At 36.2% G+C, this 24,229-nt stretch overlaps 1 protein-coding gene across 1 annotated transcript in view; it reads right to left on the reverse strand.

Annotated features, from left to right (window-relative positions):
* Positions 1-23,585, reverse strand: part of LOC115214183 (transcription elongation factor A N-terminal and central domain-containing protein 2) — a 186,882-nt gene extending 163,297 nt beyond the window's left edge. The window contains exon 1 of the mRNA XM_029783281.2: positions 23,388-23,585. Within this exon, the coding sequence (XP_029639141.1) occupies positions 23,388-23,480 (93 nt within the window). The 5' untranslated portion in view covers positions 23,481-23,585. The remainder of the gene's footprint in view (positions 1-23,387) is intronic.
* Between the last annotated feature and the right edge of the window lie 644 nt (positions 23,586-24,229).

Below are 24,229 nucleotides of genomic sequence, written 5' to 3' on the forward strand. Positions count from 1 at the left end.
AGTGGGTCCTTTTTATGTGCCACCAGCATGGGAACCAGTCAGGTGGCACAGGCATTGACCATGCTTTTATGGTGCTTTTTACGTGCCACCAGCACGGGAGCCAGTCTGATATATATATATATATATACAGCGGGGTGTAGTATCTATGCCTCTTTGTCTTGACATTACCTGATAGTTGTGAATGTGTATCCCCTTCATGCACGAGGTATCATTCATTTCCAAAGTTCCATGAAAATAGGTCTATCCATGGGGAAGTATAACGTTCCTTGGACTGGTGTCAAGGACAACCAGCCTTAGAAAATTTACCTCAAGAAATTCTGTTTGACTTTTGCAAGCATGGAAAAGTGGATGTTAAAACAATGAAAATGTTGATGGTTGAGGCATTAAGTATGCAAACTCCTGCTGCATTATGTGCAGCTTTCACTTGGGCAAAATGCACAATATACAGTTTCTGAAACTGAGATATTGGTTTCAAATTTTGGCACAACGTCAGTATTTTCAGGAGAGGGATAAGTTAATTACATCGACCTCAATGTTCAACTGGTACTATTTTATTTCATCATCATCATCATCATCATCATCGTTTAACGTCCGTTTTCCATGCTAACCATCCAACCCATGCTAGCATGGAAAACGGACGTTAAACGATGATGATGATGATGATGATGATGATGATGAAAGGATGAAAGGCAAAGTCAACCTTGGCAGAATGTGAAGATGGATGAGCTGTTGCTAAGCATTTCGCCTTGTGTGCCAAGAATTCTGCCAGCTCACCACTTTTTCAAAACTGAAATATTGACAAAAAGAATCTTGCAGGAGAAATAATATTTCTTAAAAAAAAGAAGCATACAGGAGAAATAACACAATTTCTTATAAAAAGAATCTTATAGGAGAAATAGCATAATTTCTAACAAAAAAAATCTTACAAGAGAAATAACATAATTTCTTATAAAAAAAACTCAACCAAAAAACCTAGGAACAGTTTGTTGCATTCGTTTTAAGTTAGGATTATGAAAGATTTGTCACAGAAAAATTAAAATGTCGAACAGTTAAAGAGATTTAAATGGTTGAACTTATATACGATGATAAAACTTATCACATGCATTAGAGGATGTCTACTAGAACTATACATCATACTCCAATCTTCTTCTACTTAACAGAGGCAAAAATAGGCCTCAATCCCCATCTCTAATTTTCACAGCCTTTCCCTTCTACTGAATTTACCCACCCACCTTTTCTGTTCCTTTATTACTATTCTCCATTATATTCACCCCTTTTACCTTGACCCCATAACTCTGTCTTTCTGATATGTCCTGCATTATGTATCTTCATTGTTTGCATGACTGGCCCATATGGTGTTCCTCACTGACTGACACTGCTAGCTGTGTCTGTCCATTACTTATCAGTAATGGAACAGCCCACTTCTCACTTGGGGGTGTCTGTCACAACACTTTCCAAATGGGAAAACCATGTATTCATGTCTTCAGCAAGATACCTGCTCCTATATCACATTTTCATATCCCTCAATACTACACCCAACTCAGTTGATGGATCTTTTATTGTGAGTACTTGGTGACCTCATCCATGCTGGTGGCAACCAGTACACTTCATGGCAGGGTCAAAAATAAGAACGGCATCCGCATCCGCATCCGGCACTAGAAACTATGCCAAACTAGTCAGTCTAGCCCTCTAATTTGTCAGTTCGTATCTAACTGTCAAACCCATACCAACATGAAAATGGGGATGTTAAAAGACAATGATGATGATTGCAAACAAACAATCTCACCTGTATGACAATAAGGCTCATTTACAACCACAAGGGTACACACACTCTTATGAAGATGGATTCTTTCAGTTTTCATACTCTTTTACTCTTACTTGTTTCAGCCATTTGACTGTGGCCATGCTGGAGCACATCAACCACAGGACTTATTCTTTGGAAGCCTAGTACTTATTCTATCAGTCTCTTTTGCCGAACTGCTAAGTTACTAGGACGTAACACACCAGCATTGGTTGTCAAGCGATGTTGGGGGGACAAACACAGACACACAAACATATACATATACACATATATATTTATATACGATGGGCTGGTTTCAGTTTCCGTGTACCAAATCCACTCACAAAGCTTTGGATGGCCTTGCCCATGGTGCCATGCAGTGGGACTGAACCCGGAACCATATGGTTAGTAAGCAAGCTACTTACCACACAGCCACTCCTATGCCTATATACCAAATCCATTCACAAGGCTTTGGTCAACCCAGGGCTATAGTAGAAGACACCTGCCCAAGGTGCCACACAGTAGGACTGAACCTAAGACCATATGGTTGGGATGCAAGTTTCTTACACACACAGTGACACATGCGCTCACACACACACACACACACATATTCATACATGCAGACAAGCATTCTATTCAGCAATATATTAGTCATTCATCTGTTTAATTTCCTACAAACAAGACATAAAATCTGAACTTCCTCAAACTTTAAGATTTACAAAAAGATTAACATTACATTTCTAATAATTGACACTTTTATGAAAATGCTTAAATTTTGTAATTCTAAACCAAAATGAAAAATGTGTAAAACCTAAATGGAAATATATATATATATATATATATATATATATATATATATATATATATATATATACATAATAATATATATGTATATATATATATATATATAAAATTTAAAAAATAAATGTATTAAGATATTACCGAATGTTTATGTAATCTTTAAATAGCAGTAAGCATCTGTGTTAAATTACCAGATACTATTTTGATGAACAGCAGAAAAATCAAGATATGAAAAAAGAATTATTAAAGAAGAAATTCTGAATTATGCAATAAGTGGACTAAACAAAGATGGTGAAGCAAGTCTCAAATGATTCAGCAGACATTAAAATCACAAGGTGTTTAACATTCAATTCCCATGCCAGTAAATTAACAGGTGTAGCAGTGTGGTTAGACAGCTTGCTTCTCAACCATGTGGTGTGGGGTTCAATCTCGCTCTGTGCCACCTTGAGGAAAATGTTTTCTACTACAGCCCCAAACTGACAAAAACCAAATCACTGAGAGTGCATTCAGTTGATGGAAACTGAAAGAAGCCTATCAAGCATATGTATATATGTGTGTGTGTGTGTGTTGTGTGTGTGTGTGTGTGTGTGTGTGTGTGTGTGTGAAAATGAATTCTACTTGTAATTCAAAGGGCCAGCCTTGTTGCATTCTCTGTCACGCTGAACCACCCTGAGAACTATATTAAGGGTACTTGTGTCTGTGGAGTGCTCAGCCACTAGCATGTTAATTTCCATTGATCAGCTGGAACCTACATCATCATAACCAACAGAGTGCCGGTTGTGTATGTGAGTGTGAATACGTCTTGACATCATGTGATGATTGCAAACATAAAAGCAATGTTGTTCATTTCCAATCTGTAATGGAAAACATGTCGAGCCATGGAGAAATAATAATAATAATAATGAAATTATTGTATACAATGCTCAGGTGCACCACAACTTGTCAGAAGGTGCATATAAAGTACATGCAGTAATGTAAAAATGTCTGGAAAGCAAACAATGTATGAGTCAGATACATGCTTGTGTGTGTATGAGGGGAGAAAATCAGGTGTAGTGTTGGCGAATCTCAGAAAGCATGGAAGTTTTGAAGGATGCAGTGCTCCGACAACTAACAACTGATGCCGGCAGTTTGTTCCATGCTTCAGCAACTCTCAGCGTGAAAAAATGTTTCCTAGAGTCATGGGAGCTGTGCTGTTTTCTGACTTTGTAAATATGTCCACGGGTGTTAGATGGGTGGAGTTTGAAAATATTATTACTGTGCTGAGAAACAGATAAGGGTTGGCAACTGGAAGAGCATTCAGCTGTAGAATCTTTGTCCCTACAAATTTCGTCTGGCCCATGTAAACATAGAAAAATGGATGCTATATGATGACAATAATAATGATTATAATGATGATGGTGAAAAGACTGCATCATAGTGTTTATTTAAGTCTATGCACTCTGAGTTCAAATCCTACCAAAGTCAACTTCGTCTGCCATATTTTTGGAGGAGCAATACAAAGGTACCAATAGAGGGCGGTGGAAGTATGTTTACTTCCACTAAATTAAAATGCAAAGAGTAACAAGCTGCTTTGGTATAATGGTCGTTTCATGGCTAAACAATATTCAACAGTTTATGTAGGTGATCCTGTCCACTTGAAAAAGACATCATGACCAGTTCCCCTCATCATTATCGCAGTATAGTACAAGCAATGAAGGAGCAAGAGGGGGAGAGGAGGAGAGAGAGGGGAGAGGAGGAGAGTGAGGGGAGAGGAGGAGAGTGAGGGGAGAGGAGAGAGGGGAGGAGGAGAGTGAGGGGAGAGAAGAGGAGAGGAGAGAGGGGAGAGGAGGAGAGAGAAAAGGGAGAGGAGGAGAGAGAGAGAGAGAGAGAGAGCGGGGAGAGAGAGATGAAGTGAGCATAGTACTTGACTGGTTCTATATTTATCAACCCTGTAATGCTGAAAGGCAAACTTAACCTTAGTGGGATTTGAACTCTGAAGACAAAGACTCAAATTACTTATTGCAAAGCATTTATTTGACACTCAATCAATTCTACTAATCAACTGTCTTAATATGTCTATATGCATACAGTTTATCAATACAATATACTATGTAATATATATTAGTAGAAACATATCCTCCACTAAGCACATCATAATTTGGATGATTAGATTTGATTCTGTCAAGTGAAGTATCTCCAACAACATTCTGCTATCTTCAAGATAGCATGTTAGCACTTGTATGACAATACAAAAGAAAAATATAGCACTGAAATTAAATTTTCAGTTATTAGTTAAGAGAGAAAAAAATATTTGAATAGTTGATATGAAAATCAATGTAGCTATGTTTTCACTCTGTTGAGTTCTGCTTGAACAAACTTATTACATAAAAGTCTCTACCTTAAAATATGTGATTGGTATCACTGTTTTTTTTTATGATTATTTTGTTCTGTGATTTAGCATATAAAATAAGTGCTTTCACTTTTAAAGATGGTAAGGAGTTTGAATTTGGATACTACCATGTGGAAATTCCTTCATCAACGTACAATATGAGTTCTAAAATATTGATCAATAGAAAAATGTAGAGAGAGGAATAGCAAAGTTTTTACAAGAATCTCTATAATATTTTCACTTCAGAATGTAGTCAATATGCTGTTTAGTCAAACAAATTTTTAAACTATATATTTCCTGGACAGAAATTTCATTTTTCAAGTTGATCAAGAAAATTTTGTTCATATGACGAAATAGAGAAAAAGAAAAAGGATAAATATTTATTTTTCTTTCATACTAGAAAGTTAAAGAGGGCAACCTGCTTAACTTTTCTTGATCAGAGGTGACCAATCTTTTGGTCTTCAAGAGAAATGGGAAATGTCAAAGAAACCATTTCCAAAGGAATTAGCAGCATAATTGAAGTGAAATAGCTACAATGAGATATCAAAGCCAGGTCACAAACTTGATTCACCAAAAGTTTATCTCTTTCTCTATGAAACCTGCTACTGAGTGATACACAATAGATTAAAAATCTAGCCCAACATAACCAGCCTTAACAGAAACCATACTGCTTGCCAATAAAACTGAATTATCAATGTCATCTCTCAGATAGCAATTATTGTATTTTACCTGATAAGGCTTCCTGTTCAGAATAAAGTCAATCTGATAGCTAATATTCTTCGTTATATCAGGAATAAAAAAGTAAAACAAAATAAAATCAATAATACCTGCATAGATCCTTTCTTAAAGAGCCACAAACATTTAGCAGACTACTGAGCTGCATTATCCTAATATGTTTATTGCTATCTCAATGGTCTTCCTTAATGTAATTCTCTGCAGCAACCAAAAGCATTCTTAAATCAATTTTTCAATATCGCAAAGAACAATGAGTATAAACACTGGCACCAAGGACACAGATTTTGTAGGGGAGAGATATTGTTAAGTGAATCATCCCCACTTATACAACTGGTACTTATCATATTTAATGATAAACTGTCTTGGAAAATCACCCCAGGTCCTAAATGCAAATTTGGGTCTATATTACTAGCGTTAAGGCACTATTTTTTGTGAACATGCACTGTTGAAATTGGGGTACATCTCTTATGACCATACATTTTTTATGCAATCAAATATGGTATTTTTTAACCAGCCCTGGAGGAATTAGAATCAACCCTAACAGGATTCAAACTCAGAATTTAGAGGAATAGAACAGAGTAGTGAAAGGTTTTATATTATTTGTTACTCCACTGAGGTTTACCTCAATCAATTCTAAGAACAGCAATTTGTTACAGTCAGCTATTTATCTGCATCTGTAACTGCAGACTGGGGCTGGAAGTTGCCCATGCATAAAAGATACCAGTCTCTGTGCTACCATTGTCCAAGTGAAAGGTCACTGCTTTTGACCATTATAGCTTGGCACCAGCATCTTCACAGACATTGCCATCAGAATACAATAGGCTTGAACAGATACCACAAGAAATCATGTCTGATGCTCTACCAGTTCTGCAAATCCCTCATTTCAGATTGAAGGGAATTGTTGACCTTGATGGGATTTGAGCTCAGAGTCAGAAGAAGTGCTGTTAGCCATTCTAATCAATGTTCCAATAACAACCTATTCACTAACTTATCTCTAATAATAATTATCATCATCATGATTTAACATCTGCTTTCCATGCTGGCAAAGATTGGATGGTTTGACAGAAACTAACAAACCAGAGGACTGCACCAAGCTTCAGTATTTGCTTGGCATGGTTTCTATGTCAGGGTGTCCTTCATAATGCCAACCACTTTGCAGAGTGCACTGGATACTTTTTATGTGGCATAAGATCCTCCTCAACTGTGTTGGGCAGTAGTATTGACAGAGATGGCTTCATACCAGGTGATGAGAGGTTAAAGTGACAGGAATAGGTATAATACAGTAGGTGAGGTACATGGTACATGGTTACCCCAGTAGGAAAATAGAGAGGATGCTCATGAAAATATGCCTTCTATTTGATATATTTGATAAAGCTACATATTTTTAGGGAGAGAGGGACATAATGAATTGAAATGGAGTCCTGGTTTCCATTTTATTGACCCCTGCAAACATAAAAAGCTATGCCAGTACCAACAAGGTTTGAACATAAGTATATAAACAAACGAAACTAAATATTACATAATACATTTAACACTTTGTTCTACAAGTCTACCATCGCTCCACCACTTTTATCTATAAGTAACATAATAATGAAAGCAAAAATATTCTCCTCAATATAATGCAGACCTGATATTATCGAAAAGTGGCCAGCAAAATAATAAAATTATCATGTAAACATTCATGGTATCAGATATGAACAGTTCAAACAAAATGACATATTCCAACATAAATATAATTGAATAATTATAATTATCTTAAATCTCGAAGCCAATAATCAGAGGAAATTATTTGGTAACATTTTGAAAAAAATTTATAAATTCTACCACATTCTGGCAATATTACAAATTGTTATATCACAACTTGTACTAATTCCTAAAATTATTTTGAGGTAATTGATGTCATTCTGTATCACATAAGTTAAAAAAAAAAAAACAGTTAATTCTTGCATAAATTCCATGGATGTACAGCACTCATGTTTAACTCCTACTTCTGAAGTGTCAAATGAATCAACAACTTGATTTCCCCAGGATTTGTTGATTATCTGTCAGAATTAACCTCCCCTAAATCTATTTTCCATAATGTAGAAGCAAAACATCAAAATAGATATTGTATAAATGAAGATATTGTATCAGCTCAAAATTCTCAAATCAAAATCCACTAACAAGCCAATGAAAAGGTTTTATGCAGTCCAAAATGGAGACGAGTACAAGCATGGCGGGCTAGATAATTGTTAAGAGATTTTACTCACATGAAACCATTGGTAGCCTTCTTAACCCACAAATAAAGTCTATGTGTGCATATATATATATATACATATATATACATACACACACACATATAAATGCATGTAAATGTGTGTGAAGTGTGCCAGCACATTTGTGTATGTTTCTATCTCCTTACCTTAAAATTATGTGATAGTTGGAAAGAGGTGAGGGCTGACAACATGAAGAGCATCCACCCATAGAAAATCTGCTTCAACAAATCCTGTCCAACCCCTGTGAGCATCAAAAAGTGGATGGCAAAACAAGGATGACAGAGATGATGGTGAACTACGAGTTTCTCGTCTACTGTTTTATGCACCCAGCCTATTGTCATAGAAGCTCATATGAAAATGTATTCCTTGATAGATCATTATCAAAGCCTTTATCTTCACATAGTATTAAGGCACCAATGTAAGACTGACAGAATCCATCCAGGATTTTGACAACAGAGAAAAACTATAGCTATAAAATATGAAGTGAAAATGACCAAATCAGAAACAGAAGCTGTATCAGACAACAATGCCACCAAGACCCTATGCAGCAAACTTCAATTACCCAGCACTACTAGAAATAGCAACCAAATCTACTTTAAACTATACCCTAAATATCTTTGAAAAGAGACAGATGAGACAATGTAATCTTAGATATACAATAACTGAGAGAAGGATTGATTAGCTATGGTTGGAGTGTCTTTAATTATACAGCTAAATAGACACTCACACATAAACTAAATTTATTTTATACAGGGGTGAGCTGAAAGGTTCATAGGCTGCCTATGAAGGAGTAATGCTAGAGCTCTGAAATCAAGCATGCATTAAATTCAACACTTCTTATTAATAACTGCATTGTTTAGAGGTTCACCAAGGATCAGTCCTCATCCCTCTCTTATTCATTATAGCCCACCAGGCAAATAACAGAGGAATTCAAGACAGGCTGCCCCTGGGAGCTCCTCTATGCTGATGACCTTGCTCTAATAGCCGAGCCACTGCCAGAACTGGAGATGAAGTTTAGGGTGTGGAAGCAAGGTCTAGAATTAAAGGGCCTTAGGGTAGCCTAGCCAAAACCAAAGGCTTAGTAAATAGGAAGGCTGTCAAATCACAACCTCCTTCAGGTAGATGGCCCTGCTTGATCTGTAGAAAAGGCATGGGTAGAAACTCCATATGATGTACTCGGTGTAAGCTATGAACACATAAAAGGTGCAGCAATATCAAAGGAAGGTTAACCAGGAAAATAGATTTTGTGTGTGGCAGATGCACAGGAGCAATAAACACTGAAGATGTACAGAAAACAAATCCCATCACATGCCAGGGAAGAAACTAGAAGTAGTTAATAGCTTCTGCTAACTAGGAGACCAAATCTGTTGTTGGGGTGGTTGCTCTGAGAGTGTAGCAACTAGAGTAAGAATAACCTGGGCAAAGTTTAGGGAGCTCCTACCTCTGCTGGCAACTAAGGGCCTCTCGCTCAGGGTGAAAGGTAGACTGTATGATGCATGTGTGCAAACTGCCATGCTAGACGGCAGTGAAATATGAGCAATGAGTTCTGAGGACATGCATAGGCTTGAAAGAAATGAAGCTAGTATGATCTGCTGGATGTGTAATTTCAGTGTGCATACATGACAGAGTGAAACCGCCCTGAGAGTAAAGTTGGGCATAAGAAGCATCAGATGTGGTGTACAAGAGAGGCAACAGCACTGGTATAGCCATCTGTTACGTATGAATGAAGACAACTGTGTGAGGAAGTGCCACTACCTAACTGTAGAAGGAACCTGTGGAAGACGTAGACCCAGGAAGACATGGGATGAGGTGGTGAAGCATGACCTTCAAATATTGGGCCTCACAGAGGCAATGAGAGGAGACCAAGACCTTTGGAGATATGCTGTGATTGAGAAGACCCAGCAACTTAAGTGAGCTCACAGCCATGCACCTCCAGCCCTGTTAAAAATACTCCTAATGCATCAGGCAATATGATATGCTTGAGAAGATCTGTTGAGTCAAGTAAAACCAATATCGTAGCTGGGGCCGGTGCCCCCTGACTGGCTCCTGTGCCGATGGCACATAAAATCCGAACGTGGTCAATGCCAGGTCCGCCTGACTGGCTCCTGTGCTGGTTGCACATAAAAAGCACCAACCAACCATGACCAATGCCAGTACTCCCTGACTGGCTCATGTGCCGGTGGCATGTAAAAAGCACCATCCAAACATGTTCATTGCCAGGCTTGCCATGCTGGCTCCAGTGCCGGTGGTATGTAAAAAGCACCCACTACACTCTTGGAGTGGTTGGCATTAGGAAGGGCATCCAGCTGTGGAAACATTGCCAGGCCAGATTGGAGTCTGGTGCAGCCACTGGCTGTCCAGACCTCAGTCAAACCATCCAACCCATGCCAGCATGGAAAACTGAGGTTAATCGATGATGATGATGATGATGATGATGATTGTTTCTTTCCTAGTAAACTGACATTTGACTGTTCAAAGAAAACTTCAAAAGTAACTAGTTAGGACTTCTCTTGAAAATCGACAAAATTTGACATTATCAAGTATTTGTAGACAAAGGGTTTAGCCCCCAAGGACATTCATTCTCACATGGTTACTATATTAGGGGATGACACTCCAGCTTTACTGAGAGTGAAAAAGTGAGCAGCTGAATTTAGGAGGGGAAGGGAGAGTCTTGAAGGTGACCCGTGGTCAGGACATTCAGCAACAGCCACCACCAAGTAAAACATTGATCATGTTCACAACAGGGTGATGGATGACAGGTGATTGACTATAACTCAAACAGCCAATACTATTAGCATATCCCATGAGAGAGTTGAGAATATTCTGCACAATGGACTTGGCATGGTGAAAGTTTCTGCTTGCTGGGTACCACATCTTCTGACCCCTGATCGAAAGTACACCAGGCTGATCACATCACAAGAAAATCTGACATTGATTGAGGCAGATCCAGTTAGTTTCCTTGAAAGTTTTCTGACTCAGAATGAGTGTTGGCTTCATTACTTTGAGCCAGAGACAAAGAGATAATCCATGGGGTGGAAACACCCCTCCTCACCTGCTCCAAACAAGGCCTGGATTGTTTCACCTGCAGGGACGGTGATGGTCTCAATTTTTGAGATGCAAATGGTATTGTGTTGACTGTCTTCAAAAGTGCCACACCATCAATGGAGAGTACTATACCAACTTGCTGATGCAATTATGAAAAGCTATCAAGAGCAAACACCCAAGAAAACTGACAAAAGGGGTCTTGTTTCATCAAGTCTTTGGCTTCAATATCTGCTATTCATGACTGTGGCTTTGAATTGGATGATCACTCTTCCTATTTTCCTGATTTGGCCCCATCTAACCACCATTAGTTCCCCAACATGTAAAAATACTTGGCTCGGAACCAGTACTGCAGTGATGATGACATCATATCTGCTGCTGGTGACATTTTTGACCAACAGGATGACAGCTTCTTCACCAATGGGATTTGAGCTCTGCAACAACGATGGAAGAAGTGTCTGAATCGCAAGGTAGACTATACTGAAAAGTAAACCTCATTTGGCCACATTCCATTTGGTCAGCCTATGAATTTTTCAGGCAAACCTTGTAGAATAGATGAGATGTGCCTGGAATAATTTTGCTTAGATTTCATTAAGTAGCTTTCTGCTACTTTATCTTAGCATATTGAGGTGGAGAGATAACCAAGATCTGATGAACTGTAAAGGGCAGTGAAACCAGTGAATTCAGTTTTTATTCTGAGCTGAAAACCCACTTAGCTCTAATTTCACAGCAAGGCTAAATATTGTTGATTCCATATATTTATCATTCATAACCCATGTTCTTTTACTAACTTACTTAAGCCCTTCACTCACTATAGAGCATACACCATCGACAACTTTTATATACCATTAGAGAACAGATATTCTGTAACTTTGCTTTTTTTCTAGGTAGGGGTGTTGACCTTAACTCTTTAGCATTTAAACTGACCATAACTGGCCAAAAAATTCTACCTGTTGTGTGATCAAACTGACCACTCACACCAACTCTACAATATATTATTCAAAAGCTTAACTGTTACCTCATCAAAATCTCAAAGCTACAAAATAACTAAACAAATCTATTTTTACCTCTGAGAAGAAATGAAACCTATTAGCTTAGCCTCTATTCTTTGACCAGTCCTACATGGAGGCCCTCCCAAGAGCTTATGATCCAATAGCATGGCTCTTAGGATCACTGAGGCTCACAAGCCAGCATACCATAATGAGAACTGGACTTTGTTGTGGCTACATTCTACTCTAATAAAGATTTATAGAAAAATGTGATAAACTGGACCATTTTTACTCACTAGCACATACATTTATACAGTGAAGCATAGGACTCTGATCAATCTCCTTTGTTTTTAACTAAAATAGGTTCCCATTAAATTACAAAATCACTGTAAATAAGTTTAATAAAAGAGCTGTATCTTTTTATTATAGATTTATCATAAGAGATATATTTATTGTTATTTTTAGTTAAACTGACAAGGCTGAAGTAAATAAGAGTTATTTAGTTGAAACAGGCATCATGCAACTAAATAAGACAATTCTTGGTCTCCAAAAAAGCGTGCCCAGACTTGCCCTTTGGAGATACGTAAGCATTGTCTCTCTTCTCAAGATAGAGACTTATTTCTACTTATTGATAAAATCTGAGACAACAATACAGTGCCTTCTGTCCTAGCACAGACAAATAATTTAAATCTCTCTCACTCTCAATAATAACTGTTAACTCTAATAGAACATATAGTCAAAGCGAAGCATTGCTTGTTATTTTCTTGTTTGTTGCTATAGCAACAATAACCAGTACAAACACAAGGGGCTTCATTAATAATATTTACAGACATTAGCTACTGGTAAAAAACAGAAAAAAAATATATAATTCAGGCATCAAAAAGAGTCAAATAAATAGATTCAGTTGTGAATAAGAGATAAAATAATAATAATAATAATAATGATAATAATAATAGTGATGATGATGATGATGATGATGATGATGGCGACGATGATGATGATGAAGGAAAAAAAAACAGGATTCCTATTCTAAAGCTAAAAGAAAAAAAATGTTTCCTCTGATGATAGTTCACTTGTCATATAACAACAACAGTCTGTCCACACCTTCTGGCCATTTATGCAAAACTCCGTGTACCTGATCAAAATGATCAACATTTTTCTTCTCCATTAGGTTTTATGTCTATTTATTTTTTGCATTAGTTAGACAGATATTCTAACACACGCACACAAGTTCTGTGTTTAAGGCAAGCACTTTTAAAAACAAGAGTGTATTTTAGTAACAAATGTTTTATTTATTTTGGGTATTTTATATATATATATATATATATATATATATATATATATATATATATATTTATATATAATACCCTAAATAGATAAAAAAAAAAGCTGGTATATAAAACTTAATATATATATATGTTTCTAAAAATAATGAAATAGAGCTATACGCGATTATCAGCAACTAGAAATTGTAATAACTTTGCAAAGTATATAAAAATAAAAATAAAAATGTGAACTCAACACCTTTTCCTTTTATTCCCTAATTTCATATTCAAATTTCAAATCCTGCCTCATGTTGTGAGGGGACAGTTACCTCATATGTATGAACAGTCATAACCAGATGCCACCACATATAAGTATGTATATCTTGCTGACATCATATATATTCGTGTATATATTAATGTCTCTATATCTGTGTGTGTGTATATATATATTATTCTGTTCAGTGATGATTAAAAAGAATTGTCTGAGATTTTCTGGGTTACCCAAGGATTTTGAGTAAGACTTTCATTATAAAAGATCGCTTGTCTGTCTGTTGGCCTGTCTGCCTGCCTCTCTCTGCATGACAAAGAGGAAAGGTAGGAAATCTTGATAAACAGCTGCCTGTCTCTCAATGATAGTCCAATAAAAGCATCCAAATCCCAAATTATCGCATTCTTTTTTTGTTTCAGCATTCTAAATATCTTACCACCTCCTAGGACTGATTTAGCCTAGCTTTAATTAACACGCCACCTGCAGTAATATGAAGATAAGGTAAAATCCAGAATCCAAGAATAGGACTGGGTAATACTGACTTAATTACTTCGATCATGCCAGAAGAGATCAAACTTCATCTGCCAACTCTTTAGTACTGAACGCTAAGTTGTCGTTTTATTGAAAGATTAATTGGAAATTCATCATCATTACCATTTAACATCCATCTTGTGCTGGCATGGGGTGGACAGTTTAAATGGCTCCAATAGATCCAAGAACTACATTGTGCACAGATGTCCTTTTTGGCATGGTGTCTACACTTAGATGCCCTTCTTAGTACCAACTATTTTATAGTGTGTCTTTTAAATCCCCCTTGTTATGGTTGTTGCTGACAAGTTGATCACCATTAAATGACTACTTGCACATAGGTCATTTTAGTCATTTTATCAATACCATATATTTCGATTACTAATATTTACAAAGAGAGTAAAAATTGAAAATTGAGGTAATTAAAAGATGCAATAATTGCCGCTTTCAATGCCACCATGCAACCCCTTTTCTTCCTCCTTCCCCTCCTCCTCCTCATCATCATCATCATTTAACTTCTATTTTCCATGCTGGTATGGGTAGGAAGTTTTTGACAGGAATTGGCATACTAGAGAACTGCACCATGCATCCAATATCCCAGTCATGGTTTTTATGGCCCTTCCAAATACCAACCACTTTACAGAATGTACTGGGCGCTTTTTAGGTAACATCAGCATGGACACTTTTTATGTGGTGCCAGCAGAGGTGCTTTTTATATGGTGCCAGCACAGCTGCTTTTTACATGGCACCAGTACCTGCAGGGTCACTCACTCAACAGCCTGAGTTCAAATCTCTGAAGTCAACTTAGCCTTTCATCCTCAATGGAAAATGTATCAATGCAGAGCAATAGATTGGTGCAACTGTAAGAATGTTGACCTAATACATTGCAGTATTTGTTCTGACTCTTTTTATTCTAAGTTCAAATCCCACCATGGTCTACTGGCATGGTAAGCCTAATCTGTTGCACAGTTAACATCACCTTTGACCTTGAAAAGTCTTTAACAGAGTATACTCTGTTGCAAGCATTCTGATCAGATCTCTGATAAAGATACCTTCCCCCCTAACAGTATCAGAGGATCTCTAAAGGGTCATAGGCACTGCCTCCTTTCCTGATTGAAAGATGAACAAAAAAATCTTTCTCTATATTCTAAAAATCTTAGGTTTCATTATTCAGTTAAGAGAAATATTGTCATCTCCACTTTCATAAAAATCATAAAAATAATTATATATCATTAAAATTACTTCATAGAGAAATTATAAGTCTTCTGATGAACAAATATCCCTGTGGGGAAATACCGCAGAGAGAAATCAAGTGTAATATAAATGTGAATTAATTTACTTAGAAAAAAAAATTGCTTGATTTTAAACTGGAAATCTTAATTCATTACCAAAACTGGATTTAAAAACAAAAAAAAAGCTTCTTCAAAATAGCCATAATTAATTTAATATGAATTAGGAACGCCATAAGCATAATTATCATCTTTATAAAATTTGAGTCAAGAAATTAAGAGATAGATCTCATAGAAGTTTGAAATACATGATAAGACTAGGTTATATGACTGTTGGATAGAGGTGATAAATATCTTAGTGTAGCAATAAGAATGCAGTGTTCTAAATGCTCATTAATTCATTTCATTCCCTGAATATCCTAAAGATAAGCATGAATGACACATATTTCCCTTCCCCACTCAAATGAATGCTTAACAATTGTTGGTTTATTCTTTGTAATTATTTAGCCCCGAGTCAATCCTGATCAAGCAGATCTATGAACAAAGGTACACAAGTCATAACTATCTGCCTGCTTTATCATATTATTCAACATTATTCAATGTATTGTTTTTTTTTAAGATAGTAGGATTTCATTTGCAGGAGAAATGCGCTACTATTTCTAATGAGTCAAACTTCCCTTTTTTGGCTTGTGTTCTTATAGGTAGGTCAGTAAACTAGTTTCTTAAACAGGAAAAGAATAATCACTAAAATCTACCATTAAAATGCTTTTTATCTTTCAACTCCCAGTGGAAAACCAACTTAAAATTGAGAGGAACATAGCAGCAACTGTATCGTTTCACTGCACACTACCTTGAGCAAGTGTCTTCTCTCATAGTCAAAGGTTGATTGATACCTTGCAAGTACAATTTGGTACATGGAAATTGAGCAGAAACATTCCGCAGGAACTATCCTATTACTTGGCTGGTCAACTTAATACATCACCTGGTTTAACACAATCTCACCTGATGCTTTTAGGAGAGTACACTTTGATATGAGTATTTGAACTACATCTTCCATCTAAAAGATCATGGATGCTATTCTTCATCATCTGATGAAGCCATAAAACATATATCAATGTCTAATGGCATCTGTCACTTTAGATTTTCATATTCATACAATGCCATGTGCTGCGGCTTGTTTGATTCTTCAGTCAATCTCATCTTCCATAACCATAAGTGTTAGTCCACTTGTAAGATGCTGTCCACTTTATGACAATCCAGTTTTGTCACTGGTCCATATCTGTAACTTTAACAGCAGCTTCATCATCAAATCTAGTATTGTATCATCACCATCATCATTTAACATCCGTTTTCCATGCTGGCATGGTTTGGACAGTTTGACAGAAGCTGATCAGCTGAAGAACTGCCGGTGCACCATGTCTGTTTTGACATAGTTTCCATGACTGGATGCCCTTCCTAATAACAACCACTTTACAGAGTGTACTAGGTGCTTTCACACAACACCTAGTATGGATGATTTTTACATGGCATCATCATCCATGAGCCCATAAAATTAGGAACACTGCTAGTTAATTCCCCATTAACTTATGATTTAATTCATGCAAAAATTCTTCAAATTATTAGTCTCTGCAGGCTTTATATTTGTGTTCCTGACAAGTTCAACAAATTCATAAAGGCCACTGGAGGAAGAACTGCATGATGTAAATATCCCTATCTTTCAGATTAGGGGATTGGTACACGGATACCAATGTAAAAAAAATTCACTGTTACAGAGACAACAAAGTTATCCACATGTGTGTTACTTTCTACTAGGAGTCTTCATGGACTGGTAAATCTACCAGTGGTGAGTAAAAACCACTAGCTTAAGGATGGTAATTTTAAACGGTAAAAGAGAACCTTGGATTAATTTCACCATCATGATTTAATGTCTGATTTCCACGCTGACATAGATTGGATGTGTCAACAGCAGCCCATAAACCAGAGGACTGCAGCAAGCTTCCAGTATCTGCTTTGGCAGGGTTCCTTCAGCTGGATGCCCTTCTTTACATCAACCACTTTACAGGGTGTACTGGGTGCATTTTACATGGCACTAGCACTAGGGAAGTCACCAAGTCACTGGCAAGACAAAGACCCACAGCCAAGGAGATGTAGTACTGAAGGAGATGGCTTTATACCAGGTGATGAGAAGTTGAAGTATGATAGAACGACATGAATGAATGTTTTGCTGTAGAAGAAACACATGGCTACTCCAGTCAGAAAAGAGAGACGGTGGTATTGATGTGTCGGGGTGTACTCTCAAGTAACAGGAGGTAGAATATTAAAGAAGTGGCACAGAGGATTGGACAAAATGATTAGGTAAGTTTGCAAAAGTGCATAAATTAGATAAAAGAACTAAATACAGTGGGCATTATCTTGAAAATGGCAACAGACCCACAGTTATGAGCTCCAATATTTTCCCCAAAATATCTTAATCTATTAGATATCCTAAAAACTAAACTATCTGCTAAGGTTTCTTCTAACTTTGTTTAATCAATCATATTGCTTGCTCCCTTCTAAATATTTTCCAGTGGAAAATACAACACAAATTGTTTGCTGATGATGTAAGTCTTAATGGGCTACAAGTTACCATATTGGCAATTTGCACCCCATTTTAATTTATTAATGAACAAAGATATTTTAAGTAGTCATTCGACTACAAACAATAGTCAAATCTCCCACAAATCACACTCAACCAGCAACATCATCATCATCAACATTATTTAACATCCAGTTTCCATATTGACATGGATTGGATGATTTTATAGGAGCCAATACGCCAGAAGGCTGCACCATCTGGTTTGGCATTGTTTCTAGAGTTGGATGCCCTTTTTCACACCAACCATTTAACAATGTTTACTGGGCATATTTTACATGGCACTGGCAGACACATTGTAGAGTCCCAGATATACTATGGTTGGAAATAGAAGGGATGATCACAGCTGGAATACTGTTAATCATAGGTTTACTAGAGCAGACTGAACCTGGAGCTAAAAACCCATTTTTAAAAACTATGGATTTTCTATTAGCACAAGGCCCAAGGATATTTAACAAGATGATATGATCACCAGTGTAACAAGAAATGGACAGTAAAGTGAAATAAATGGATGAGAGAGAAATCATCATACAAGCAAAGTAGCTACTTAGAAAATTTCTATAAGAGATGAAACTACACTGAGAAGTAATGTTTATTGCCATATTGATATGGTAGTTCCATAGGGACCGACATTACTACTACAGTTCTATATTTAAGAGATGAGGAATTATATAAATTATTTACATTATTTACATTCGACGGATATTTGTCCTCATCTTGCTTGTTGTTAACACAACATTTCAGCTGATATACCCTAAAATTTCACTCCATAATTGCCCCCTTCCCTGGGCATATGGCATAGTGATTAAGAGTGCGGGCTACTAACCCCAAGATTCTGAGTTCGATTCCAAGCAGTGACCTGAACAATAACAATAATAATAATAATAACAACATCGAAAAGTACCTTAGGAATAAGAACCCAGGTTCGAAATTTCCCCAAGACACCTGAAGAAGGCTGGAGGGTATATCAGCCGAAACATTGTGTAGCAACAAACAAGATGAGAACAAATATCTGTCAAATGTAAATAATGTAAATAATGACATTACTATTGTTTTTAACTCCAGGAGGAGCCTCCTCCAACTGGTTATCGATGCAATCAGCACCTGATATATATATATTGGGTGCAGATTGCATCGATAACCAGCTCGAAGAGGTTCCTCCTGGGGTTAAAAACAGTAGTAACGTTGGTTCCTACAGAACAACCATATTGATGTGGTGATTCATCATATATTTATTGTCAAAAGATTGTATTGGACACCAAGGACTAATGTGGAATGATGGGAATGACAGAAAGTTCTTTCCATGCAGTAGTTTAGTTCAACAGCTTCTTTTATTATGAGTAGATGAGAGATATATAGAGAGAGGGTGGGTGATTGAATACAAATGCTACTATAGCGTAACACCTGGCATGAATAAATGACTATGTTTTGCTCCTTCTCTTCACTCCTGTCTCTCAGACCCTGTGGCTCTTAGAATGGTTTCTTTTTATAAAGGCAATAACAAACCTGATGGGACAGATTTGTCATGGTGTAATCACTTGAAAGTCCAGTATTTGTATACATAGAATTTCTTGCTTGGAAACAAGTTCCAGTTCAAATCAAAGTATAGACCTGCTAGAAACTGCGCTACTTATTACATATACTCCACTGGAGGATGAAAATTCACTCAGGTGATTTTGAACTCAGAAGGCAGAGAAATGAAGCAAAATAGAATAAAAATGCATCAAAAGGCTCAGAGCAGATAGATTAGTGCTCAGATTAATTTCTCCAGAAAATGGGGCAGCTCACATCATAATTATAGCTTAAACTGTGTTATTTCATACTTGTCAACATCAATTTAGTATATTTAGTACAATGTGAATTTAGGTAAAAATAGCACAGGTAAAAATGGCACGGTAAAAATGGCACAGGTAAAAATGGCACAGTAAGAATGGCACAGGTAAAAATGGCATGGTAAAATTGACACAGGTAAAAATGGCATGGTAAAATTAGCACAAATGAAAAGATAGATAAAAATGGCACAGGGAAAAATGGCACGGTAAAAATGGCACAGTAAAAATGACATGGTAAAAATGGCACAAGTGAAAAGATAGATAAAAATAGCACAGGTAAAAATGGTACAGGTAAAAATGGCACAGTAAAAATTACATAGTAAAAATGGCACAGGTAAAAATGGCATAGTAGGCACAGGTAAAAATGACATGGTAAAAATGGTACAGGTAAAAATGGCATGGTAAAAATTCCACAGTAAAAATGGCACAGGTAAAAGTGGCACAAGTGAAAAGATAGGTAAAAATAGCACAATAAGCAAGATTTCCTCCAGAACTTTGGAATATACATTGGGACAGCTTGATGAACTTTGGAATGTACATCAAGCTGTCCCAATGACTCCTTAACAAAATAAATACGAAACAGTAACTCTGGTTATTGTTTATCTCAGTGGTTCTTCCACAACCCCATCATGGAAGTCATAGTGAGTAATAAGAGAAAAGAGAAGATTTGTTTCTAAGGATACATGTGTACAAAACAGATTGTAAGATAAACTACTATCAGATGGAGAACATCTTTTTTGAAAAGGCACCATGACCACCAACCTTGATATGACTGATCCTGAACCAGCGAATGACTACAACCATGCTCCTGATTCTGCATCAACATGAAGAGAAAAGCAGCAGAAACAAGATAAACCAAGCCAGATTTACAGTAATAATCTGGATGACTTAGCAACTGAAGGAAAGGTGTTACTTCCAAATGAGGACATCATAAAAGAACTTTGCGTAACAAAAGATCAAAACTTTATCCACAAGTACCAGAAACACACAAGGATCTGAAACTTACTGGGGGAATGGACAATTACTGCAGCTTCCAAGCCCAAACCATTTTTGTTCTTCGAAACCTATGTTTCTGATACATATGTACACATGCTCAAAACCTGTGTTTCAGGTACATATGTTCTTTGAAACTTATGTTTCTGGTACATATGTTCAGAGAAGAAGACAGAATTCCCAGGCAGTCATTCCAGCAGTAAACTTTTGGCACATTACAGCAAGATTTCCTCCAAAACTTTGGAACATACATCAATCTACCATGAATGACTGTCCAAGAACCAACAACCTAAGTGAAGGCTAAAACAACAAATGTTATCATCTTGTTGGCTACTAGCACTCATCTATCTGGAAACTTCAGATAGACAATTCAGAAGGAAGAGGCTGTTGTGAGTGCAGTAATAGCAAGGGACATAGTTGGTGAACCACCCAGGAAGAAAATAAAGAAAGTATATGTTGATCTACAACAAAGACTAAAGAATTTATGCAAAGACTACACAGAAGGAAGGAAAAACCTCAATCAAGTGTTATGTGGACTTGGTCATAACATAAGATTCAAGTTGTTAAATTCTGTTTTCAGAGGTTAACATAAAACAGTGTTCTCGTGTCTAAACATATTTGATTTTATTATAATTGTTTTGTTTTTTTTTATAAATTTTAAATGTATAAATCTATATTAAGAAATGGAGGTTATACAGGAATATGATGTATCAAGAAAATAGATTTTATTCAAAACCAGCTTTTAAATTAGACAAACTTTATTCTACTTTTTTGCCAATAGTGTATATTTCAATAAGCTTATTGTGCCATTTTTACATCATTTTTTCAACTTGTGTAATTTTTACCGTTCATCATACAATGCATATCACTGTATCTTTTTGTTGCTGCTTTCCTGAAACAGCTGTAAAGATCACTCTTAAATTTTCTATGAACTATTTTCTTACTTTCTTAATTATATTTGTCTAACTTATTTGTAAGTACTTTGGTAACATAACTAATTGCCTATCTATCGTGTATCTTATCTTTATTTTCATTAGCTCCACCGGTGTGTTTCCTACAACGAAACAGAGTAACGTATTCAGTGTAGTACTCAATTGTTTGTACCATACATGAGAATCGCGAACAATTAGAGACAAATACAGCTGTTTTTTTTTTTTTTCATAAGAACATAAATAAGAAAAAAAATGAAATAGTGATCCCCCCAACAAAGAATCGAAACTCATTTGTGGAGCTAAGAACAGTCGCACTGCAGTGTTCGCTGGTGCGCAATAAGCTAATAACATTTTTAAAACGAAACTAATCTTGTAAACTGTCGACGAACATAAAAATCAAAACAAACTTCTCCCTTCTGTATTCTCATTCACTGATTTATTTATTTTAAAGTAAAAGTTTTAGTTGGTTTGTTTTATGTTTCCTTCTTAGTTAAAAGCTTTCTTCATATAAACTGATTTTTAACTTGGTTATTATCCTTTAATTCCATTTTAAAAAGCAAGGAAACGTAAGTCCTATTTTTCACTCAAAAAATATTGCTAAATATATTAGATTTCCAAAGAACTTAACTAAACTACGAAGATTTCACTTAACCATTTTTATTTCACTGCTTCCTTCCTTCCTTCTCAACATTTTCTGGAATATACATACAACACGACAAAAAGCTTCTTATTGTGAGGTTGTTTAGCCCTATTGTCAGTCGTAATCGAGTAGATGTACAAAGAAGTTCCTGTTATAATCATCTCATTCTTTTTGTAGGTACATCAAGATCTACATTACCTAACGTATCCTTCCTGTTTTCTTTGCTTTTCTTTAAGACGATGAGTTGAGAGATTTAGCTGTTATTTCTAGCAAGTTCAGCTCAGCATTATTAAAGTATCTAGTATTTTTCACTTCGTTCCTTAAAATTTGAGAACCAGAAGAGAGGGTGATCTGAAATCAATATTATACCATATAGATCTGTGATCAATTCTTAGCCAAAACGTAACGAAATCCCAGCTAGAAACGTTCCATTTCCTTTATTAATAACATATAGCCAATATCCGTAGCACGTTCCCATAAAATAAATAAATTAAAGTTTAAAATCAGGATTGAAATGTTACTCCAGCGGTACAGTTGTTCTAATCGGAGTCAAGAAAACGGAAAGAGGCCTTTTATAGTCTTTCGACTTGCTAAAAACAACAGCTAAAATTTCCGTTTCATCACAAACTACTCTTAAATATGACAAGACCACATTAGATAATAGAGCAAAATATAACCTTAACAAGATAGGATGGTCACGTCTGGAGTACGTTTACTCATAACTATTCGAAAATCCAATCACCCCTTACTTTACAAAAGGTACCTTGATGTTGCTGCTGTTATTATCATTTAACACCAGGTCAACCCTGAAAGATCAGACTTAAAATTCGATTCATCGAAAAGAGAAAGTGATCAAATATTTGGCAGAAATTATTCAATTTCACGAGTGAGTGAGTGGAGAAATTTCTGTTGTCTTATAGGAATATGCGAATGAGCTTTCACCAAAAATCAATATTAGTATGTTTTTGATAAACAAATTACGAAATGAATGAAGGAAACAAACTATTTCCTTCCTACAACATACATTGCACTAGTTAAATACGCTTGTTCTCGATTGATTACAGCATATATTTAGCATGTAGCCACACAATTGTTTACCTTTAAAGATGTTATGGTTGCTTGTTTCATACGTCTATCAGAAGAGGTAGCGTGGCTATCGCATCTAGGTACCTTGACAATATATTTGTCCATATTTCTTATCTTCCATACATCCGTAAAAGCAAAGCAATCAAACGGTGAGACGTAAAGAAAAGCACGCGGCTTCCGTTTACGATACACACGCGGTACAATTATGTTTGTGTGTATGCGCCCCTATGTATGTGTCTAAGTTTAACTAGATCAACACTTGAAAGATGCAGCAGACACAATATATAAGTATATATTACTTACACACATACATATATTTCATGTCTATATATATATCATCATCATTTAACGTCCGTTTTCCATACTGACATAGATTAGACATGTATATATATTATATATAACGGCGGACATCAGCAATATATATATATACTAAGCAATAAAGGGTTTAGCAACGAATTGCCTTACCACATACCGAATTTAGAAATAGCAGTCAAAGAGTTATAGCTATTTCTTCTACTAAAAAGGGAGATCTCAGTAAAAACAGCAATTGGAAGGCAGACACAAACAGGTAAGAGAGAATGAATTGACGGCAATCTATCATACAATATATATATATATATATATATTATATATATATATATATAATATATATATATATAGCATTCTTTCGTTATGAGTATATATATATATGTCTTTTACTTGTTTCAGTAATTAGATTACAGTCATGCTGAGGCACTGCCTTGAAGATTTTTTTCTTTTTTTTTTTTAAGCCTGGTCATTAAGTTACGGGGACGTAAACACAACACCGGTTGTTAAGTGGTGTTGGGGGACATCCTCAGACACAAAGACCGGCG

Source organism: Octopus sinensis, linkage group LG7 (assembly GCF_006345805.1).
Source record: "Octopus sinensis linkage group LG7, ASM634580v1, whole genome shotgun sequence".
In the NCBI taxonomy this organism is placed as follows: Eukaryota; Metazoa; Mollusca; class Cephalopoda; order Octopoda; family Octopodidae; genus Octopus; species Octopus sinensis.